We start from the raw sequence: 22,960 nt of genomic DNA on the forward strand, positions 1-22,960 counted from the left end.
ACAGACCTAATTTAGATGGTAAACATGTCCTCTCAAGCAGTCCAAATTTGCTATAGTAATACTGAATGTGTATTTTTTCTGGCTCAGTTGCTCCTTTGAACCAACCCAGTTCGGCCTAAGTTGAGAGAATCAGAGCAGAGATGCTCTCCTCATTCTTTAAGCCAGAGTGTCCTCCATCTCACTATAGTGTTATCTATAGTCTTATCTTACATAAACATATCTTATATGATTTTGGCTGTCCCTGCTCTGTGGCGATCCTCAGATGACTGCATCTGGTCGCTCCACCAGTTTGAGGGCCTCATGCATGCCTGCGGCAGAGAGCCTGCGGTTGATGTTGCGATAGCGACAGCTGAGAAGGCTCCGGTACGTGGTGCGGAGGTCACGGTTGAAGAAGGCATAGATAAAAGGGTTAATAAGCGAGTTGGCGTAACCTAACCACAGAAGGGTCCTCTCCACCCACATGGGTACGCAGCTGCATTCCGTCCCACAGACAAACGGTCGGGCGGTGGAGAGCAAGAAAAACGGCAGCCAGCAAACGGTGAACGCGCCCACCACGATACCCAACGTGGCGGCAGCCTTCTGTTCCCGCTTGAAGATGGAGATGCTCCTCCTGTCCGCGCTACTGGTTCCGCCTCTGACTCCGCGCAAGAGGCGGGGCAAGTGGGTGCACTCCTCCACTTCCCTGTGCAGCTTCATCGCCATGGTTACGCAGTCTATGCCTTTCGGCTCCCTGTCGCGGCCCTCCCCCTCCTCCTCTTCGTCTCCTTCTTCCCCCTCTCCTGTTCTTGGGAACCCTGTGATGTTGTGTTTGGCGGCACTGAGCTTGGCTGCCCGATAGATGCGGTAGTACATGATCAACATCACGGTCATGGGTATGTAGAAGGCCACGGCAGTGGAGTAGATGGTGTAACCAAAGTCCTGACTGATTAGGCAAACACGATCATCATTTACATTCTGTGCCCAACCAAAGAGTGGAGGTAGGGTGATTGATGCAGAGAGTAGCCACACAGAGAGCACCATTTTGGCCATGCATCTTCCACTCTGTCTTACTGGGTATGTGAGGGGTCTGGTGATACCAAGGTACCTGCAGTGAAAAGGAGAAAGAAAATCGAGAAAAACAACTTTAGATGAATCTTAAAGTAATACTGTAGTTTAGTTGTACTAATTTTCACTCTACCATATTTTAGATCCTGTTGGCAACATATCTTGACACATTTCAGGTCTGCATCCTTTTTGGTCAAAAAGTATGAATTACTGCTGTAGAGAATGAAGTGTTCATTTAAATTTCAGTTATGCTTAATCTCAACAAAACAAAACAAAACATTGGAAGTACACTTGTAACTTGATTACTCTATCTAATTTGTTTCATGTAGTTTTTGGAGTTGCTTCACGAAAACTCACCTATCTATACTGATGACGCATAAGGTCATGATAGATGCGGTACAACACATCACATCCATAGCGATGAACACATTGCAGAAGAACTGACCGAAAATCCAACGGCCACCGATCAGATCTGTTATACTCACGAACGGCATCACCGCCACGGCGACGGACAGGTCCGCCAGCGCGAGTGACACGATAAGATAGTTGGACGGCTGCCGTAACTTCTTCACGAAACACACGGAGATGACCACGAGCAAGTTCCCGCAAATGGTGATGAGCGTAAGCATGGTAAGCACTCCACCAATGAGAACTTTTTCCACTTTACCGTGGCTCAGGATCTGCTCCCCGCAGCGCGTGCTGTTCGCCATCTCCATCAAAAGGCTCGGGGAGCTTGAGGGCAAAACTCTGGGAGAACCAGAGGACGCTGCCGCAACGGCCACTGCCGCCTCTCCAGCCTCGTGCGTAATCTTGATCAACTGGGATACGAGCGCATCGGAGATCATCATGCCGTTTGAAGAAGCAACACCAACAGCGCCGAGATCACTCGTGCGCTCTTCGACCATAGAAGACCTCATACTGCTGTCTCCGAATGCACTTCCATTGGTGTCACTCAGCACCATTCCGTGCGCTTTTTATCCATAAACTTCAACCAAGCGTCCGACTGCAAAAACTCAGACGCACGGATTGAATGATGCGCAGTATGACCCGGTCACACGTAGACTGACACGCATCTGATATTTTGCTCTATTTTTAGAACGACATCATACTCTTGCGCTTTTTTCCCACCTCCCTCCAAAAGAACTGAGCTCCTTCATCGAGACGCAATGGGTGAGAGCAAAGTGATCATGTCTAATATTAAAAGTGACGTCAACGTATTCACCTTCATCATTCGAGCTCCAGCATTGGGTGGTGTATCGATGGAGTTTGAGCTCTACAAACGGGATGCAGAGACTTGGATTTGTGAAGCCACTGGATCACACCAACTGCTATGGCTCGTTACTTTACATAATTATTTACATACAATTTCATATAATCATATTATTTATTTCTCTGTGGGCTGTTCTTATTTCTTCACCTAGTTCAAATAAGGTAAAACTGATCTGAACTCAACATCTTCACTTTATACATACATACATACATACATACATTGAGGAAGTCTACCATTTCAGTCTCCATGGCTATATATAAGCTTACTGATATTATGTTCTCACTGAAATATATGTATGTATTTACATGTGTGTGTGTCTGTGTGTGTCTGTGTGTGTGTGTATGTGTGTATATATATATATATATATATATATATGTGTGTGTGTGTGTGTGTATGTATGTACACACACGCGCGCACACACACACACACACACACACACACACACACACACACATATATATATATATATATTTTTTTTTTTTCTTTTTTTTTTTAAGAAATGCTCTCAACAACAGAGTCAAATACTGCATTCAAAGCTTCATAGTCAAGAACAGTCAGGCCTACAGCCCAAGTATAGACGCATAAATTGGGCCAAGTTGGGCCATAGCACTTTCTGTGTTTTTCTCAGAGTTTCTGTGGGAGCCTATGTGGAATGTCTTTTCCAGCAATGAAAAGTGCTTATGTTGCCCACAGGTGATTTTTCTTGAGAATTTACAGAGCAAACTAGGACATGAAACCACTTTGGAAAACTGCAAACTACTCTGGCTAGATGCACAACAGTCCATTTTGTGCTTTAAATGAGATAAGAGGAACTGTCAGTTCAGGAATAAAAGAAAATTCCTAGCACATACTGCAGCATTGATGGCAGGAGAAAAGTGTAGGACAGAAAATATAGAGGCCCCCTTTACAATATCAGTAGGCAAAACACAACTGATTTTGTACAGACAAAGAAATGTGTGTAATGCTGAAAGCCTTAATATCAAAGGTGAGATGATCTGTGACTGAAGCAAGGCACTCCAAGAACTAAAGAGTCCATTAACTACAAGAATCCTGAGAAAAGAAAGTTAAGAAACAAAACACCATCAGATATCGCACACAAGGCTGCATATGTTTTGCTCTTTGGAGATAAACTGCAGATATACGAAATCTTTTAATAAGATAAGGAAATCTACTGTTTTAACTTCCAAAATAGACCTTAACACCTGATTTACATTCACTGTTTTATATGGACTGCACTGCATCGACCAGTGCATTACACAGTAAATGAACCAAACAATTTTGAACATATCACACTTATCTTGGCATCAGTCACATGTTGTAATGTCAGCCTTTGCAGCAAAACAAGCAGACTGGAGGCAGAATGTGAATAAAATCCACGTAATTTAGTTCATGAGATATTGAGGAATGACCACGGTTCGTAGGCTATTGTAGCCTACTAGTTTGTAAATCCTCTCTATGCGAGGTTTAAGAGTGCCATCTACTGGAAAAGAAATGTAGTTTAATGTACGTAACTGCATATCATTTTAACACAATATGTGCATTGAAATATTCTGTTGTCCTCTGTATGACTACTGTCTTCTATTCAGATAAGCTAATGAAACAAATACACAATGGCAAACCCCCCATTATTCCTCTTTAGTAAGAAGAGAGAAAAAACATTTTAAATGGGGTCTCGCGATCGAAAGCGGTAAAGCGGTCTTAAGACATCTGTCAAGAGCCCACAAATCATCCTAACTCTCGCACAGTCGCTCCACGTGAGTGAAATGGTTTGTACTTTTTGCGGTGGGGCAAAGTTTGGTTACAAAACATAACCATGTGAGTTGTATAACTATCCTTCCTGTCGCCCGACAGAGGGCAGCTCAACTAAACTCATTCATTCATTGTGGTAGAGTAGCTTGGTGTCATGGCTGCCGTAGCGCTTGTGCAAGGAGCGAGCAGGGGACTTGGTTTAGAGTTTTGCAAACATATCCTTTTAAACAAAGCTCCGGCGGCTGTAATAGCGACATGCAGAAATCCCGAAGTAGCAGCAGATCTGGCTACTTTGTCAGCACAACATCCGGGCAGAGTTACCGTACTAAAACTAGACGTAAACCGGGAGGATGATATCAAAAATGCAGCCGAAACGGTTAAATCGGCGTTCGGGAAAGTTGATCTTGTCATCAATTCCTCAGCTCTGCTTCACCCCTCAGGTAAAGGAGAAACGAGTCTGCGGGACGTGTCTGCTCAGGTAAGTGTGCGACCAAGTATAATAACACTTTATCTAGCCCATCATTGCCGTGATCCTGACTGCTGTTCAAGGATTCTGAACTATAATCGGTGTAATTCTATCATTTCAGGGGGGTTTTCACAGAGGGAAAACATTACCATAGGCCTCAGAATAAATAATAATAAAAAAGATTTGGACCCACCTATATTTTTTGTATATAACATATTTTGTGGCAACAGTGTTTCTCAATACCACCCAGTCCTGTTTGTTTCTGTCCCTGCCCTTCATCTGTTACTGACACACCTGGGAGCAATTTGACAAGTTATTTGGCCTCTGCTTAGTTTCATCAGGTGTACAAATGCTTGACCAGAAAAGCTGAACTATGGAAATCATATTATCTCTATGATAGCTCTTGCAAGTTCTATACAAAGAATGTCCTCATTTATCAGTGTTATCGCTGGGTCTGAGTACACCAGAATTGCAGTTATCAGTCACTATGCACTGGATCTGAAGAGATGGACTACTTTTAAGGACTTTGAGATATACACAGTCTTCAAATAAAGTACTTCTTACAGAGACTCTGACTGCTTTTATCATCAAATTGATCAGGACATCAGAGAAAAATGGGACTCTTACCAATTAGGTTTTCAGTGCTTAACTTGCATTTATTCATCCATGTGTGTGCTGATTTTTCTCTCTCTCTCTCTACTTTCAAGGGAGTTATCTCCACACTAACTACGAACACTGTAGGCCCACTGGTAATGGCAAAGTACTTTGCTCCTCTCCTTCAGAAAGGTGGAGGGATGTTTGGGCAGCAGCCAGTGGAGAAAGCCAAGCAGCACAGTGGAATAATTGTGAACATGACTGCTAAAGTTGGTTCCATCGGGGACAACGGTGAGTAACTTTAAACATTCTTCAACTCTTCAGATATGACAAGTCATTCACTCTCACTCGAGCTATCTACTGGCCATTAATCAACAAAATAGTCCATTCAAAACAGGGCAAGAGTATCTTCACCTTCACCTGTGTTAATGACTGCGTATGGTTTCTCTTACATTGTGATGTGCTTAAGAATTTGAATTGTGTGTTGGTGCTGGACACAAAACAAAATTGGTGCTCAAGAGTGGGTAAGTGAAGTAAATGAAGTTACGGGCCAGGGATTCCTTTTCGGGGCTGCAATAAGTTATTCCATTGACTGATTACTTAAAGATGGTTCTATTCCGAGTTAGTGTAATGTCTGTGTTTCTCTGGTAATGTTCTTTATGTTTGTCTGTCTGCAGCTCTAGTGACTGTGTTTCTAATGTTCTGTATGTTTGTCTCTCTGCAGCTCTAGGTGGATGGTATAGCTATAGAATGTCCAAAGCAGCGCTGAATATGGCTACCAGGAACCTGTCTATTGAGCTGGCTCGCAGTCGACCAAGAATAGTATGTGTGTCCTTACACCCGGGCACAGTAAACACTGACCTCTCACGCCCCTACCACCGCAACGTGCCCAAAGACAAACTCTTCAGCACCGAGTACTCGGTGCAGTGCCTCATGGGAATTATCGACAGTCTCAATATTGATAAAACTGGGAGAGCGTATGCTTGGGATGGGTCTGAACTGCCTTGGTGAATTATAAATTGTATACACACACACACACACACATACTCTCTGTCAAACCTTTGGATGCATACACACACATTCCTTGAATATCTGTCACCATCTTTTACTTTCTAAGACCTTTCCCATGAATTCAAGTCTCTAGAGAGAGAGAGAGAGAGATGTTTTCATAGCTGTATATGGGGAATTTTTCTTCCTTTTTGGAGCTCAGTCGAATAAATTCATTTTTATGCATATATCACAGTGAAGTTTGTCAGTGTTAAATACAAATAACTGCCACCTCAGATACAGTAACGTCTCCATTTTTTTTTACCTTTTTCTCACAGAAAATATTGTTGTAATTAAGATTAATTTATTGAATGTAGGAATGTGGGCTGTGTAAGAGCTGTAGCAGTATTAAATTACATCAGAGACATCAGAGGTGAGACATTGTCTTTCTCAATTATTGTGGAACTATTGAGGTCAGTGCTGGTTGTTTAGCAGTTGCAAAATATCCTGTAGAGAAGATACCCTTAGAGCACATATATAAACTTTCAGACTGCCTGATGCTATACTGTACAACTGGTGCTCCAAATTCTACATATATTCATGGGTTCATTCACACATTCAACAGAAACTCTAGACAAATCAGTCTGACTTTTAATCAGTCAGCTACTACTCATATTTATGAATTCCCTTTATTGAACATGATGGCCCAATAAAGTCAAATGAATAAATATGATGTCCTCAGCAAACTTTTTATACAAGTGCAGTTTGTTTGAGCTAGTGAACAGTGAGAGAGACATATGTTTTTAGTCCTGCTCAGTTCTTTCCTATTGTTATCTGTAAGTAGTCACTGTAGTATCATAAGGAGTTGTTAAGTTCATTCTTTGTTTGCCTTAGGGATATATATAATATGCACGTGCCTGTCCAGTCTATCTATTGCCTGTCCAGTAGGTGACAGTGGTAGGCGTATTTCATCTTGATTGGTTTCTCTCTTGTATTCACAGCTATGGCTTGAGCCAAAGCAACTTAGTCAGCTCAGGACTGCACAATGTAGCATCACATGCATGGAAAATTGTTCTTATTCCCTAATAAAAATGTCATATTCCTCAGCTTATTACACATAAGTTGTAATGTATATAAACGGACTGGCATCCTAATTTGATTTAAGTTAGCAAACTTTGACTTGTGACCTACTGATTGCTTTTATTTTGTTGCACCCCCTTTAATGCCTTAGAGAGCAATCAGTAAGGGGGAACTTCTGAAGGGCCTTTCAAAATGTTAACCAGATGTGGGATAACTCACTCTATTTTAATACAGCTAAAAAATGTAATTGTCATTAAATTTAATTTGAGCATCTCCCAGAAAAGTCTTTATGCATTGTTTTTAACAATGTGTTTATCTGCTTATCTTGACCAACTAGTGCTCACATTTCCCAATTATATGATATTGTCAGTGACTGGACTCCTAGGAATATTATGTTGTAACTAACACAAAAGAAACGCTATTCGTAGTTTTCTTTTGAAGATCCATACTATCCTTACAATAAGACATAATGAGTTCAATGGATGATTTTCAGCACCTTAAAGCTGAGACTCTCTTATTATCTCTCTCTCTCTCTCTCACACACACACACACACATACACACCTTTTTATTCTCTTGTAATTTCTCTGCCTCTGTGACACTTCATAGATACCAGCCAGGAAAGGTCTTGAAAGGTTGCCAAACTGCCTTACTTGGATGAAACCAGTTCTGTTGGTTCTGTTGTTCAAGCGAGTATCGGGAACAATGAGTAATTTTCATTGTACACTTGCTATGTAGTTAGGTATGTAATAGTATGAAGTGATAATTACAAGAAGATAGGGCAACAAGGAAGTAAATAAATTTAGCAATCATAAATGTTTTTTTTTAATTCCTTCATTGGAAACCCAATCAAATACAAATTATTCTTGAAATTGTTCTACTGTAACGCGTCACCGTGAAAGACAAACAACCAGTTATTTCCTTGTTTTCATTCCCATAAACACAGTCTCTACTTTGATTCATAATCCATAGACTGATGATACTGGTGTGACCATATGACGTGATGAAATGCCCTCGACATGCTGTTCATCCCAACATAATAAACATAGCTATGTTTAATATGCTTGGACGTAAACGGCTAAATAAAAACATGAATTGTGCACGCGGTCCGATGGAAGCATGGCGCAGTGCCTGTCTGTGTCGCTGTGAGAAGGCAAGAGAGTTGGAGGAGCCATTATTAGTGACGTAAAGAACCGGCTGTTTGACTGCGAAGCTTCTGCAGCACGGGACTACAAAGTACAAATATGACCGATAGTGACCTGAACCACACGGTCTGACAACGGTCGTTCTTCCCTCCTGTGCTTTCACAATTTAGAAACGAAACATTGATTTAACAGCATTACTGCGTGGAGGTTTTTCATCCGTATCTTACGTTAAGGTTTGAGATTTGCTCTGGGTAAAGCTTCTGTCGTGTGCTCAGCAGCCGAAACCGTCTCACGGCTCGTTCTTTGCCGTTTGGTCTCCTGTCTTTTCAGACCGTAGTGTGCATTGAAGTCAAGGCATGGATAAAGCCAAATCCATGATGGACCAGAAAGGATCGGGTCCGTGTTATACCAACGGCTTGCAAAAAACATTTCGGTCACAACTTAGCAATGGAAGCTGTAGCCCATACAACCCGAATAGCAGCAGTAGTGGCGGTATTGACAACTACCATCACCTTCACTATGACCCTCAAACCAATGGATCCCCTGCGAAAAGGTGTCGACTGCAGAGAAGGATGGATTCGGTGAAAAGAAACAGACCTCGTAAGTTCTGTTAAATGGCTTTCGCTAAACATAGACATTTGATTTCACATTGAATGGTGTTTTTTGTTGACACGAATATCTGTGTCTTTAAAAGTAGTATCCGGTTTGCGTCATCATATAGCCTAAATGGAGTGGTTGCTTGTTAGAGTCAGTCCTTTTTTTGTTTATGTTTTGCTGGGCGACCAACATTACCTGTGCAGATATGTTAACCACGCTGGACATTTAGGTAAACCTATCAGTATGCACAGTTATAACAAAGTGCGCGCGCTGATTCCTGTAATTTGACGGTGAAATTTGAAAATGGGGAGTAATGTTGTCCATTGAAGGCATATTTTTTCAGACTATAAGGTACCCGAAGAAGCCGGTATTTTTGTTTAATCATTGACCTGTGGTGTAATTTTATTAATGCATTGTTCAGTTATGTAGAAATCCATTTCCAAACAACTATAAACCAAGAGTCCAACGTTTCAGCGTGGGGTAATTTTATTTTATTATTCAGGATAATACAGGATACGATAGGCTATATGAGAAGTCATGTCGTCCTATGTTTTTTCTGAAACCTTTGTGATTGTTCATCGCGCTCTCTGATAGGATGGTTCTGTGTCAGGAGGTGTGTTGAGATCGCTCCTGATAGAAGGGCTTGGTGTGTTTCAGCCAATTAGCGCTTGACTTTTGTCTGCGCGAGACCGTCTTGAAGGAAATGGCTCCGCCTCCCCAAATATGCGGAATATTCCCCCTTTCGGCTCTTGAAAATGTAACTTTCGTGGACAAAAATTTGTTCAGCACGAGAAGAGGCTGTTTTCAGTGTGACAGCAGACTCAAACCGGATAACTGAAGGATTAAATACTAATTTATTATCAAAAGTACTTGTGCCACACTTCTACATATATATAGCCTGCATATTTTCGAGTTTACCTCAGTATAATCATCATAATGAAGCTGAAAGATATTAGAAAACCAGGTAAGACGCTGGGTTTTTGCACAATTACAAGGGGACATTTTAATTCATTTAAAACTGTTGACAGAGACCTATCTCTCACAAATGGTAACCTGAACATTAACTTGAAGCGTGAAAAACTCGGTGTCATCTTCGCCTTGTGCCATGTTTAGGCTATAATGGGTGATGTATGCGGTACTGATGTGGGAAATCAAACCAAAGTGAAACATTCGCCACAACACTTCACCTACAGCACTGGTGTATGGTTTGGTTGCACACTTTAAGGAGAGTCAGCTCGTCAGCATTCCTCAACTTCACCTAACTGTGTTGAGTTTATGTGTGTGTGGTGTATGGTAGTGTAATACCGAGAGAAAGAGTGAGTTTTCTTACACTCCTTCACAGCAGATCTGGAATGTTCTATTTTCTAGCTCCCGTTAGTTTCATACAGGCTATAACATATATTCATACGATTGCACTGTGGCAGTTAATCAGCTAACCCTAGTCATCTTCTGCGTTAATCTTTCCATTGTTCTACTGCATTGTTTTGTGATTTACTTATATGAATGTTATTACTTTTGAGTTGGAAATGCACAGACATTTTACTGTACAATGGTATACTAAACTTGAGCTGCCTTATCTTCATATATATATATATAAAAGAATGGGCAGCTGGAAGTAATCTCTAAGGACATTGACTTTATCAGTCTGGCAAAATATTGCCGTGGTTTGTCAGGAAAATGTTGTGTGCAGCAAGTCCAAAGATTACTTTTAGTTCAGTTGTTCAGAGTATAGGCTATTCTGCATGTCTCTCAGGCTGATTTCCTGATAGATATGCATGTGTGTCTGTGTGCATATACATGTACACACAAAACACGACACCTGTATATTTCCTTAAATCTCAGTTCATCAAAGCACTTGAGTGAGTTATTGGAATCATAAAATTCCAGTTAAACCTTAGCAAGACTTCAAGAGGCTGGAAAATAATTTTTGTGTTCTTTCTTTGTTTGTTTTTTTAGGCTGATGAGACATTTAGTACTTTTTCAGTAATGCACTGGGGAATTGGCCACAACTTTAGTGTTCAGTGTCCAGCGATTAATTGTAAAGCAAGACATATTTCTGCAACTTCTGTTTCATGCTCTGTTTCCCTCATTCTTATTCTCTTCACCTCTTATTCTCTGTACCCTCCCTTACAGCTTGCTCACTCCTCTACTTTAATGTGTCTGTCTGCATCTCTTTCTCTCTCTCTATTTCTTTCTTTCACTCACTCTTGGCCTCACTTACTCTCTCATCCTTACCCTCTACACAGTCATGACCTCTTTACACACCCCCCCTTACATTCAAAAACTCTCTTGGCAGTCTCTCTCTCTCTCTCTCTCTCTCTCCCACATACACACTCAGACTCTCTACTGCCAGTTTCTCTCTCTCTCTCTCCCTGACAGGGGAGAGGGAGGTAAACAGACCTTTCACCCACATGCGCTCTACGGTCTGTCCCTTCGTCACTGTGTCACACCACCATTACACACTCTCTGCCAGATCACCGCTCTGGTCACTGACCGCTACTTACCTCCCCAGCTCCTCACAACCAGTCTACACCAGCAGACACTTTTTATTTCTGCACAGCACACATGCATGTTCATATGTTTGTTTTAAAACCGTATGTTGTCTCTGGAGAACTAAATGCCTAAACGACATTCTGAGACAGAATGCTTTGTCTCATTTATTTGTGATCTAGGTGTTGGTTGATTAATTGGTTGGTTTTTTGAATGGTTGACTAATGATGTTTCATTTATATTTCTCTCCTGGCCCTGTCCTCTCAAAACCTAAGTGAAGTCCTTTGGACTGTCTAAAATAACTTTCTGCTCCGCACACACCGTGACACTTCCAACATCACAAAATAGCACCTCTCTATATGGGGGGGCTTGGAAGGAGGAGGAGTGAGTGACATCCGAGACACTGTGGTAGTGACCATCAGCTGTGGCCAGACAAAAACCTGTCAGCTGCTCTGGCCAAAGCCAGAAACTTTTTGGTCCTCCTTTTACCTTAAGCCATTTAACATAGAGGTTATAGATATGAACTACATAGAACTGTATTGTTATGTTCCGTATTAAGGCTGTGTTCTGTTTTGATGTGTGTAGTTTTGATGCAATCAGTACATATCTCAAGTTTCAATTTAAGAAGATTTACTTAAGAATTTTGCTTTGCCATGCCATCTCATAGAGTTGGGAGAAAATGTTATGCAATAAACCTGATGGATTTGTGTTTTTGTGGTTAGACCTGTTAAAAAAATTTTGTAATAACTTATTTGCAGTGAATTTAGTAATGTTTATGTTCTATGTTATTACACAGTAGTATTGTGTTGTGTTTTGTCACACTTTGTGTTGCTATGGTCAGTCATAACCAAAGTCTGTATTCAGCAAGGAATGTTTTACAACACAATTGATTTGAGTTAAACTTAGGCCATCTGGGGTCACATGCACTAAGAGCAGATTGCATTCTGTTCTTTTTGATAAGAGTTTGACTTGTGTCATGTCTGTTCTGCATAATGATTTTATGACTGTGGGGACAAGAGACAGCACACTGCGGCCAGTTGAGCCAGATCCAGGATTCCAGTTGTTAATACATTTGTAGACCTGTTGCGTAAGGTACAGTTTCATCACTCAAGTGTACTGGCCAGAGAAGAGGCAAGAGACCAGCTCTGCTCGGTCAGGAATTGCTAAATGCTGCCTTAGTCACGTTGGAGCTGAGGAGTGTGGACATACTGTGTGTGAAGAAACTAAAACATGTAGGCCTAGCTTTTTACCGAGAACTTGGAAAAAAAAAATAGGAACAGTAACAGCTGGAAACAGGTGGCTGAGAAGAAAAACATGAAGATTAATTGAAAACGGAAGAAAAATATGCTGCACATGCTTGTAATGTGAAGTTTTCTGTAAATTTATTTTTCCGTGCTCGGCCAGTCTAGATTGGTTCATTAACGGCAGTCACTTTGTAAAACTCTTGACAGGTAGCAGCTCTAGAAAGTTCTGATTTGAGTGAATGTTGTTTGTGCCGTAGAGATTGTGGGCAGCTCACAAAACAGTGCACGCCTTACCTCTGTGTTTTTGCAGATTTAGGTTATGAAATATCTTTTCCACTTCATTCTCTCATTCTCTATCCCTCTTTTTTCTCCTTCTTTTTTCTGCCCAAATCTCCTCTCACTCCTCCTCCCTTTATTATTCACTCTCAGTTCTATAAAAATGTCCTGAGCTTTCTTAGCATAACAAATAACAACTGTATCACCAAAGCCTTGAACAAAATGAAAACATGAAGTCTTCCCTCCGTCTCTCCCTCCATCAGCCTTCCCCTGGTTTGGCATGGACATCGGGGGCACGCTGGTCAAACTGGTCTACTTTGAGCCAAAAGACATCACGGCGGAGGAGGAACAGGAGGAGGTGGAGAACCTGAAGAGCATTCGTCGTTATCTCACGTCCAACACGGCCTACGGCAAGACGGGGGTTCGCGACGTTCACCTGGAGCTGCGTAACCTGACCATGTGTGGGCGCAGGGGCACACTGCACTTCATCCGCTTCCCCACCCACGCCATGCACCGCTTCATCCAGATGGGTCGAGACAAGAACTTCTCCAGTCTACACACCACACTCTGTGCCACTGGTGGTGGAGCCTACAAGTTTGAGAATGACTTTCGTACGGTAAGATCCCAGTACTCTACCAGTCCACAGTCTTTTTCCCCCTCAGATTATTGTCAGAGAATAAAGCTTAATCTCAGTTACATATAGGACTGATTCTCTCCGTTGAATGGGCTTTGATCTGAGACTGCCAGTGATCTGTTAACTTACTGTAACTGTGTTTCTCTGATGCCCTAAACAGGTGCTTTCTATGGTGTACTCCTTCTTTTCTCTGTGTGTGTGTGTGTGTGTGTGTGTGTGTGTGTGTGTGTGTGTGTGTGTGTATGTGTGTGTATGAGAAATTCTTAGTTTGAGTTTTATGTTTCTGTTTGTGTGTTGCTCACTGCTCATGTTGTTGTCAGTATCTGACAGTATCTTGGTCAGATAGTGATTTGTTTTATAATGAGGGTGTTGGCGCCACTTTAATGTGCCATGGTGCAGAGCTAAGTATTTGAGCGTCATAGTAGTGTTTTGAATGGAACGCTGCTTGTGTGAGCAATATGATAGGTTGGGTCTGCCGTGCCTGAATGCCTTATGATATGTTTACCCTGTGCTCTGTGCTTCTTCAAACTGTGCTCTGCTGTGTTTGCACTGAGCTGTATCTGAATGGACTGAGCTGTGCTTTTGCTGGGTTAAACAGGCTAGGCTGTGAGCTGTGTCAGAGGTGACTGTGCTCTGTTTTCATTCGCTTACTCATTCATCAGCTCACACATTAACCTGAGTCTGCTCTCTGTTCAACTTGTTTCTATAGTTAACTCCTTCTTTCTCTGTCTCTCTCTGCCTTCTCGCTTCTCTTTATTCCCTCTCTCTCCCTCTCTCTCTTTCTCTCTCTCTTTCTTTTTCTCTCTCTCTCTCTGTCTGTTTGTAGATGGCTGACTTGGAACTCTTGAAATTGGATGAACTGGACTGCCTGATTCAGGGCCTGCTGTATGTGGACTCTGTTGGTTTCAACGGTCACCCTGAGTGCTACTACTTTGAGAACCCATCCGACACACAGAACTGCGTAAAACAGCCTTGCTGCCTGGAGAACCCTTTCCCCATGCTGCTGGTCAACATCGGGTCAGGGGTCAGCATACTGGCTGTTTATTCCAAGGACAACTACAAACGTGTCACAGGAACCAGGTCAGGCCAAAAGGGATCAGAGGATTAGCCTATGTTACGCAGCGTGATGCTTCCATTGATGTGTGACTTTGGAGCGTACTTCTATAAGCATTATACTGTTCTGTATTTTTTAGACTCAAAGTCGGGGAAAGGAATGGCGAAGGTTTTAGACTAACTGATAACCAGAAGGTTGCAGCTTCACAATACAGTGCTGTTGCAGTGTAGTTTTTGCTGTTGACAAAAGCTTTATATGTATTTGTTGATATGTGGAGAGCTTAGGTATGACTTTGTTCACATGACCATAAAACGTGGTAAGGCCACTTTAACATTGTAATGCTAACTGTAATTGTAAGAGTCTACCAAAAAGTATTGCATATTTATAGAAGCCTGTGTTGTTCTGAGTTAAATGTCTAAAATAAGAAGTAATTATTGTGTGTGGGTTTAAGTGTGACATGCAGAAAACAGATCTAGGGTGTTTTTTTTATGAGTTAGGAGAGAAGTGGGTCTGGTCACAGTGTTATGTCATGTTACTCCTGAGTGCATCAGGAAGTCTAAATGATCACACTATTAATCTCCTAGATAAGAGTGTGAGTGTTAGTGTGTTTCTGTGTGTGTGTGTGTGTTTGTGTGACTGTGTGTGTGCGTGTTTGTGTGAAATTTTGTGTGTGAGTGTGTGTGTGTGTGTGTCTGTGTGGTTAGGGGTGGGGGGGTGAGTGCTTCTGCCATCTTATCTGATTTCATAGAAAACTCTGACATCAGAGTTATATTTCCTCCTGAGAGAGAGCGAGCGAGCGAGAGAGAGAGCGGTGTTATTGTGAGTTCATGGGGTCTTCCTCCGTTATGTTTCTGGTGTAAGACACTTACCACACACCACCTCCAAATTCAGGCACTGAGTACGTGACTTCACAATGAGACATGGATTTTGTCTGTACTCTGTTGTTGGGGGGAAAACAACAGGCCTGTGTTACACAGGAATTGAAAACCTTAGACAAAACAGGTAGAGAGCGAATGTGAGAACAGTGAGACATTGTGATGTAAGCCTGCATTTCTGACTTGTCCTGTGTGACTATAGTTAGCTGTGATGAGTGTGTGGGCAGATGCATGTGTACATGTATGTCTCAGCCTCTGTCTATAAGGAACGTGACTCCAGTTAAAATAGACTGGACATTATTCTGAGTTGGTTTTAAAATAGGACTGTAACTGTAACTGACTGTAAGCCTCTCAGCTCTCACAGCTCAAGAGGAATAGTAGTGTGTGAGTAACACATGGGAAACTCACCCAGCTCTTCTCAGTGTATGTGTGTGTGTGTGTTTTTGTGTGTGTGTGACATTTTCATGGCCTTCCTATTGATGTCTTTAACCTTGGTACAGAGAACAAGTTGTCAGGGAATGCTCTGACCTGCACTTGTTATTCAGTGGACGGAAAGGTGTGCGTGTGCATGTGTGCATGTGCGCGTGTACGTGTGCATGTGCATGTGTGCGTGTACGTGTGCATGTGCACGTGAGTGTGAGAGTGCATGCGTGCGCGCGTGTGTGTGTGTTTCTCAGTCCTTATATTTTGCACTTTATAGGTTTAATATATATCTTGTGAAATGATTTTGACCCATACTCTCTGTCTGTGTCTCTCTCTCTGTGTCCTGTAGTCTGGGTGGGGGGACATTTCTCGGTCTGTGTTGTTTGCTGACGGGCTGTGAGACCTTTGAGGAGGCTCTAGAGATGGCCAGCAAAGGAGATAGTACAAATGTTGACAAACTGGTCAAAGACATCTATGGAGGAGACTACCAGCGCTTTGGTCTGCAAGGCTCTGCTGTAGCCTCCAGGTGAGTGTGTTTATGTGTGTGTACCTTTGACTTCCATAACTTCCTCCAGAAGAAGGATAGCTTCTGTCTGTGTGTGTGTGTGTGTGTGAGAGAGAGAGAGAGAGAGAGATTTGGCCTCTATGTTCTGCAGAGTGAAGAAAAAGAATACTGTCAATATTGACCTTCTTTCCATGTGTGTGTGTGTGTGTGTGTGTTTGAAGTGTATCAGGTGGACTAGTGTTATTCCACCTACCAACTTGTGTTGAAGGTGGTTTGCAGATTTGGGTTACAAGCTACTTGTATTTCTCATGTCACAAGCATATTTTAGGGCCAAAAGACGTTGTCATAAGTGCCTGTAGCTAACAGGCACATTCTGTGTATGTCTACATATTTCTGCTAATTACAGTGTACCTATTAAGTTCTTTCACTGAACCCTGAATGCTCTGAACAGAATGTTACAAATGACATTTGCATAACTTGTTGCTAAACCTGTATTTAGTATTGGGTAAGCCTATGGAAAATGGAATGTTTAATGCTTTAAGTCACTCTAACTCCATGTGTGTTTATGCTGTAGTTTTGGACACATGATGAGTAAGGAGAAGAGAGACAGTATCTCTAAAGAGGACCTGGCTAGAGCCACTCTCGTCACCATCACCAACAACATCGGCTCCATTGCGCGCATGTGCGCTGTCAATGAGGTTTGTATGTGTGTGAATGCTCAGATTTAAGAAATTTTGCAAACCTCGTTCCTGGGCTTTCCGCATCTTAATGTAAGACAGTAATGTGTTGTCTTCTGTTTGTGAGTTGTATGAAAAATGAATGAAGTCTGGTTTCTCTGAGCTTCTTTACAGTGTTGCCTTGTAGCCTGGTGATCAAGCAGCATTGTACAGGGCTATCAGGGCGACTAGAATACCCTCACACAAACAACCAAGTCATTCCCTTATTTACCGTTGTTGGATGCTGGATATTTTTACACTCAAGCCTTTGGCTAATTGGAGAATGGAGGTGTGGTGTTTAACCCTTCCATTATACTAGACATACCGCTTTGCAAAAAAATTTGATGTAAAACATGACAAATGGCATGTGCAGATACATATATATATATATACACTTTTTTTTTTGCTGCTTCACTTGAGCTTTCAGTATTTGCTTTGTGTTGGAAATTTCGCGTGTCTAGTGGCTTTTTACAGTTTGAGGTGCTAAAAACGCTGAGAGGGCAGTTCTGCCCTAAACACAGCTAGATTAGGGGCAGAGGCTAGTGTGTAGCAATGGATGGTATAGAGTTGAAGGCTGGTTTATAGACTTTCAGTCATTCTGCTCTCTTGACTGAAGGTTACAGTTTGAAGTCCAAGGATGCAACTCTCCCCCAGATTTCAACATGTGCTCTGTGACCATGGCATATTTATGTTGTATTTGAGCCATTATACAACATGAATTCCATCTGTTTTATTCAAAACTATGTAATTATGTAGTCTATGTAGTATTAGTGTTTGCTTAACTGTCCAAATGAACACACAATTGGGGATTAGCTAACCATTCTTTTCAGGGCTCCCCCTATGGGTAGCAAAATAATACTGCAGTGCATTAACCATTTCCACAGTTAATAGTGAATATTTGTAATGGGTAGTTCACATAGCTGTTCATCTCTCCTCAGAAAATTGACCGAGTGGTGTTTGTGGGGAATTTTTTGCGGATAAACACTGTATCTACCAAGCTGCTGGCTTACGCCATGGATTTCTGGTCCAAGGGCCAACTGAGGGCACTTTTCTTAGAGCATGAGGTAAATCTACAAGGAAACTTTTCACCATATTTAATAGTTCACTGTGTTAATGTGTTCTCTGCTCACAGTTTGGTTTGTGGTATTTGGTTACCTACACTCAAACTGAACATAATGAATTAACATTGACAGTTTTACTGTGTAGCCCAGTCTTTCATGGTTAAAGTGTGGATGAGTCCAAATGAAAAGAACTAACTTATTCCTTATACTCAGTCTTTTGGTGTCTGATTATGTTTGTTTGTTCTCTGTAGGGGTATTTTGGTGCAGTTGGAGCATTACTGGAGCTATTAAAGTCTTCTGAGGACCCGTGAGGAAAAAGGCGTCTGAGCTGTTGCCTGATTAGAAGCTGCTGAAAGGCTTCCATCTGGAAGTCTCCCCTCAGGCTGGGATTTCTGAGGAAAAAAAGAAACTGGGAATATTGTTTTAAGCCATGATATAATAATTTAATTGTAAATATCCCTCAACCTTCTACCCCAACTCAAATACCTGAGATGAAAGATTTTTTTATGACTTAAGTCTAAGTCGCAATCAGTCTGAGGGGACAAATGATTTTGTTGTTGTTGTTGTTTGTTTGTGTCTTGTTTTTGCTCCTGTACTGTATGTAAATAACCAGTTGTGTAGTGCTTAGGGAGAGTTCACTGAAAGCCAAATTCCTCTGACCTTTTCACCAGCCTCAACACTCTCCCTCACTGTTGTCCCGTGAGAGTGGATCTGTATCCCCAGTATTTTAAACTGGGCTTTCCACTGCAGTATACATTTAGGTTAAGACTTGTAAGTACCGGTTAACTGGGCCTGAGTGCCTATTTCACTTGAAGCCATGCTAGAGGTGGGACCTTCCATATCATCCATCTTTCCTCATTTCATGGTCTGAAGGAAGGATGTATAAATGGCAAATTGATAGATTTCAGTACAGAACAGTCTCTGTGCTGTTCCTGCACTATGTATGAAGAAAGATTTATCCTAATCAATGTTGGGGCCTCTCTTCTGTTTTGGGGCTTGGATGCTTTCGGAGGTGTTCACACACAGGGAGTTTAACTGTCATGTGCAATCCATACTCGCATAACGATAACATCACCACTCTTGTGAAACAGTTGATTTTCATGAACTTCACAATCCTCTCCATTTTATTCCTAAAACATAAATTAACACAGATCCTCATTATTTATCCCAAAATGATTCCAGTTTGACTCATGTGCTCCAGTGATTGTGGATAAGCCTTTCCATAAGGTCTCTCCCTTCTCCATCTGCATTTGCTCAGAACCATAGCTGGGAAAAGTGGGTTGGTGGGTGACAAAGGAACTGTAATCAACACTTGTCTCATGATAATGGATGAATTCTCTACACACAACATCCAGAGTCCACTGTCCTCTTCAGTAAAACAGTATAGTCCGTTTAACTGTACTGCCTACCGATAGAGGTATTAAAGTGACGTTTATGTAAGCATATTCTAAGATTACTTTTTCAGCCAAACACTATGTCAGCTCATTTTGATTTTGATTCATTTGATGCAGCTGTTGCTTGACCCCGCTGACTTTGAAACCTCCTTCCCAGAGATGTGCTCTGAGCTACTGCAACCTTCTCTCACCTCCTCTTCCTTTGCATCTCTGTCCATTCATCATCCTATCCGTTCTGTCCTCTGAAACATACACCCTTTCTCTGATCTCCAAAACCCTAACCCGATGACGACCCGCACATATACTCACACACACCTACATACGCACACTTACAAATTTTCCCACTTACCATGAATGGCCTGTAGAGATGTATGTATTAACGTAATCGGTGTCGGTCAGTCTACTGTATTGCCTTTCTCCTGTCTTCTGTTTTAGATGGCCTCTTTCAGCCTGCTGCCCTGCTGTTATAAGACTGGGCAGACACATGCTAATCCAAACACTGTGATCCAAAGGGAAAGACTAACACTAGCATGCCTGTAATGACAAGAATTGGGTGGGAAGGGGTGGAGTAAATGCCCCCTCTGCCCACTTCTGAGATCAAACATGCAGGACCACCAAGGCTTTCTCGGGGAACGTTTTGAAAGTGCAAAAACGTGATGCATGGAACCAAGCAGTAATCCGCCTTTAATGTTCTGGATATTAACAGCGATTGATTGTCTAGGTCTGTATGCAGCCAAGTATTAAGAAAATTGGTGAACATGTTTCATGTATGGAAATACTGGAATCTCTCTCTTGACTCATTATTCCCAACTCTCTACACCTTAAGTCCTGTATATTGCCTTCTTATTGGCTAGTCTTAGTCTAACATCTTGACTTTGTGATTTACATAGTGGAGCTCTATCTATGTTTGTGCCCTGCACTTTTACTCATTTTTGTTGGTTTGGTTCCTCTCAACATGCTTTGTTTTGAAAGTGGGTTTTTTTTGTGAATACTTTTTTTGCTGTTGATTTATCATGATTTTCCAGAAGGTACCTAACTCAGTGAGAATGAGGAAAACCGGTTTAGGTTTACGAGGTGACAATAAATCTGACACGACAGCTGTTGCTCAGTCACCTCAACAAAAACAGCTCCACTTTAAGTTGTCAACCGTGGTGCCCAAGGACTAATTTACCTTTGGAATGTATTTTAATATAATGTGTTTTAATATAAGATGTTATATGTGTTTTCTTTTGTTTTTACATTTTTAATGGGGTTTTTTTTGTACAATTTGTCATCTCTTTGCATGCACCTACAGAAATGAATTGATGTGGTAGTAAAAACTGAAACCTGCACTTAACTGAGTTAGGGTTCTGTTGTCCCCTCTTAGCTTGCATTATATGACATACTAGGTTTCTTTGGTCCACATCAGGTATTGGGGGGGGGTGATTTTAGAACTTTCCAGAAAGTTACCACGACACTGGTGAGAGTCAGATTCTGATGTGATTACAATAACTGTAGTCATTCTCTTGGCCTCATGTAAAGGATCCAAATCTCTCTTTGTGACATCACTGAATTCTCCTTCATTTTATTTGCTTAGATTCTTACCTTATTTAATATTTATTAGAGTTTAACATACCAATCTACAAATGTTAAGAACTGAATTGTGGTTGCAGTATTTGTGGGATATTCCATAAACACAATGCCAAACAGTGAGCAGATGACAGGGAAATACTAAATTGTTGCCAGGAGTCTATGTGCTGTGACATTGTTATCTTGTGAGTTTAAAGTGTGTGTTTTTTGTTTTTTTTTAGATTATTGCTAATGGGATCATGCTGCAGTGACGCTTGGCTTTGTGTCTCACTGTGCACTAAATATGACAGTATCCCTGTATTTGTCACACACCAAGTCACTGCAAGGTCATGGTATTGACATTCATCTTTGATTTATACCAATTTGTTATTACATGTTCGTAGTAATACAGCTTGCTTCTTGACAGTATATGTGTCCTGTTTCTGCTGGATGATGTCATCACATCTATGTAACTGAGTTATGTAGGCCTCTTTAGCATTCATTTAGTACTGTTTGCTGTCATAGTGCAAAGGCCCCTAAACATTAGGGGGGATGGGGATGGGGGAGGGGGCAGGAATTTTGGTGCTTTTAGTAAAGCAATAGTTCATATGAAAAAGGAGAAATATTTTCCTACACATTCACTACACAATCTAAATCATTTTCAAATTAGTCTTTGGGTCACTGAATGACTTTATCAGTTTCTAGTTCTAATTCAGTCCAGCTTGGAGCAATCTCCCCCTCTACTGGATGCATTCTCTTTTTTTTTAAGTATGGAAATTATGCAAACAGATGTTTTTAGCTCCCCTTGTTTGATTCCTGTTGAAATTCTGGGGTGATTACTGACTTTCTGTCCTTTTAAATCTCTAATCTTGTATATCTCACTTTTGTTATGAATGTGTCTGTACAGACATCATCCAGATATCAGTTTGCCTTTCAATGATCTAATCTGGATGGCTCCTGTGTGAGTTTTTCAGGCTTTACTAAAAAACAAAAAAAAACAACAAAAAAACAAACTGCAACAACCTCTATGTAATATACTGAGCAATCTAGATTCTTTACATTCTCACTCTAGGATTTTATAAAAGAAATAAAAGTTTAAAGCTGTATCATTTGGCTCAGTGATATTTTGTTATATTTGAACATTTTTTTTACAGTAACACAGTAACATTGTTTGAAAACAGTGCATTCTTACTGTGTCATATTTGAATTGATTTCTTTTTGATGAAACAAGAAGCTGAAAAAAAATCTATGTAATCCTTGGATCACATTTATCTGAAAAGTAAGTAGCTGTAGCATCCAGTGAAATTTTTCATACTGGCAAAGAGGATTTTCTATTGTGGTTATTGTAAACTGCATGGGTTTGAAACAATATTATGGACCTTTATCTTTTACTAGTTATATCACCAAACGTAGTGGTCTTGTAGTGAGAGAGAATGGTTTAACCTGATGTGGTGCTCCAGTGCTTGGGAGCCACAAATAGCAGAGGTGATGGCAGTGGAGAGACCTGCATCTCAGTGGAAGGGTGCAGTGGCATCATTAGGTCTGACCATTTGGGGCTATAGCCCTGAATATTTTAAGCCTAGCCCCAAATATTTTCGCCCTGAAAAAGGAAGTGTTTATAGCAAAAGTACAGACAGACTATGTAACAGAGTGGAACTTTACTTACAGCGTCTGAAGGAGGGGGTAGTAATAAAGCGCTGTACAGTGCACACAAAGTTGGAAAACGCACGCACCCAGATGAAAAGCTCTGGTTTTCTTAGCACTGGACTTAGCCCCTGATCCCTGTTCATCAGGGTTCAGTTTCTGACCA

General features: G+C 41.3%; 3 protein-coding genes across 4 annotated transcripts; 2 read left to right on the top strand and 1 right to left on the bottom strand.

Moving 5' to 3' along the window:
* Nucleotides 1-258: 258 nt before the first annotated feature.
* On the bottom strand, nt 259-2,006 carry htr7a (5-hydroxytryptamine (serotonin) receptor 7a). Its single transcript, XM_030786990.1, has 2 exons — nt 1,402-2,006; nt 259-1,084 (listed from the first exon to the last, which is right to left on the bottom strand). Exons 1-2 carry the CDS (start codon nt 2,004-2,006, stop codon nt 259-261), a joined length of 1,431 nt encoding a protein of 476 aa, XP_030642850.1.
* A 2,204-nt stretch (nt 2,007-4,210) lies between these two features.
* LOC115823124 (C-factor) lies at nt 4,211-6,404 on the top strand. The gene is made up of 3 exons (XM_030787136.1): nt 4,211-4,541; nt 5,237-5,414; nt 5,848-6,404. Exons 1-3 carry the CDS (start codon nt 4,218-4,220, stop codon nt 6,132-6,134), a joined length of 789 nt encoding a protein of 262 aa, XP_030642996.1. The 5' UTR covers nt 4,211-4,217; the 3' UTR covers nt 6,135-6,404.
* Nucleotides 6,405-8,629: 2,225 nt separating this feature from the next.
* pank1a (pantothenate kinase 1a) lies at nt 8,630-22,256 on the top strand. Of its 2 annotated transcripts, none has more exons than XM_030787317.1 (7): nt 8,630-8,933; nt 13,204-13,556; nt 14,401-14,654; nt 16,276-16,452; nt 17,006-17,129; nt 18,086-18,211; nt 18,460-22,256. In XM_030787317.1, the coding sequence occupies exons 1-7, from the start codon at nt 8,690-8,692 to the stop codon at nt 18,517-18,519; spliced, it is 1,338 nt and encodes a 445-aa protein (XP_030643177.1). In that variant the 5' UTR covers nt 8,630-8,689; the 3' UTR covers nt 18,520-22,256. The 2 variants fall into 2 exon arrangements, with proteins under 2 accessions (XP_030643177.1, XP_030643178.1); XM_030787318.1 differs by lacking the exon at nt 8,630-8,933 and adding an exon at nt 9,713-9,894.
* Nucleotides 22,257-22,960: the final 704 nt, after the last annotated feature.

This window comes from Chanos chanos, chromosome 10 (genome assembly GCF_902362185.1).
Source record: "Chanos chanos chromosome 10, fChaCha1.1, whole genome shotgun sequence".
Taxonomy (NCBI): domain Eukaryota; kingdom Metazoa; phylum Chordata; class Actinopteri; order Gonorynchiformes; family Chanidae; genus Chanos; species Chanos chanos.

Coding starts and splice junctions, on each gene's coding strand:
- pank1a (XM_030787317.1), top strand. CDS start 8,690: ATGGATAAAGCCAAATCCATGATGGACCAGAAAGGATCGGGTCCGTGT. Junction 17,130..18,085: donor GCATGTGCGCTGTCAATGAG/GTTTGTATGTGT, acceptor ATCTCTCCTCAG/AAAATTGACCGAGTGGTGTT. Junction 18,212..18,459: donor CACTTTTCTTAGAGCATGAG/GTAAATCTACAA, acceptor TGTTCTCTGTAG/GGGTATTTTGGTGCAGTTGG.
- htr7a (XM_030786990.1), bottom strand. CDS start 2,006: ATGGTGCTGAGTGACACCAATGGAAGTGCATTCGGAGACAGCAGTATG. Junction 1,085..1,401: donor TGCGTCATCAGTATAGATAG/GTGAGTTTTCGT, acceptor TTTTCACTGCAG/GTACCTTGGTATCACCAGAC.
- LOC115823124 (XM_030787136.1), top strand. CDS start 4,218: ATGGCTGCCGTAGCGCTTGTGCAAGGAGCGAGCAGGGGACTTGGTTTA. Junction 4,542..5,236: donor TGCGGGACGTGTCTGCTCAG/GTAAGTGTGCGA, acceptor TCTACTTTCAAG/GGAGTTATCTCCACACTAAC. Junction 5,415..5,847: donor TGGTTCCATCGGGGACAACG/GTGAGTAACTTT, acceptor GTCTCTCTGCAG/CTCTAGGTGGATGGTATAGC.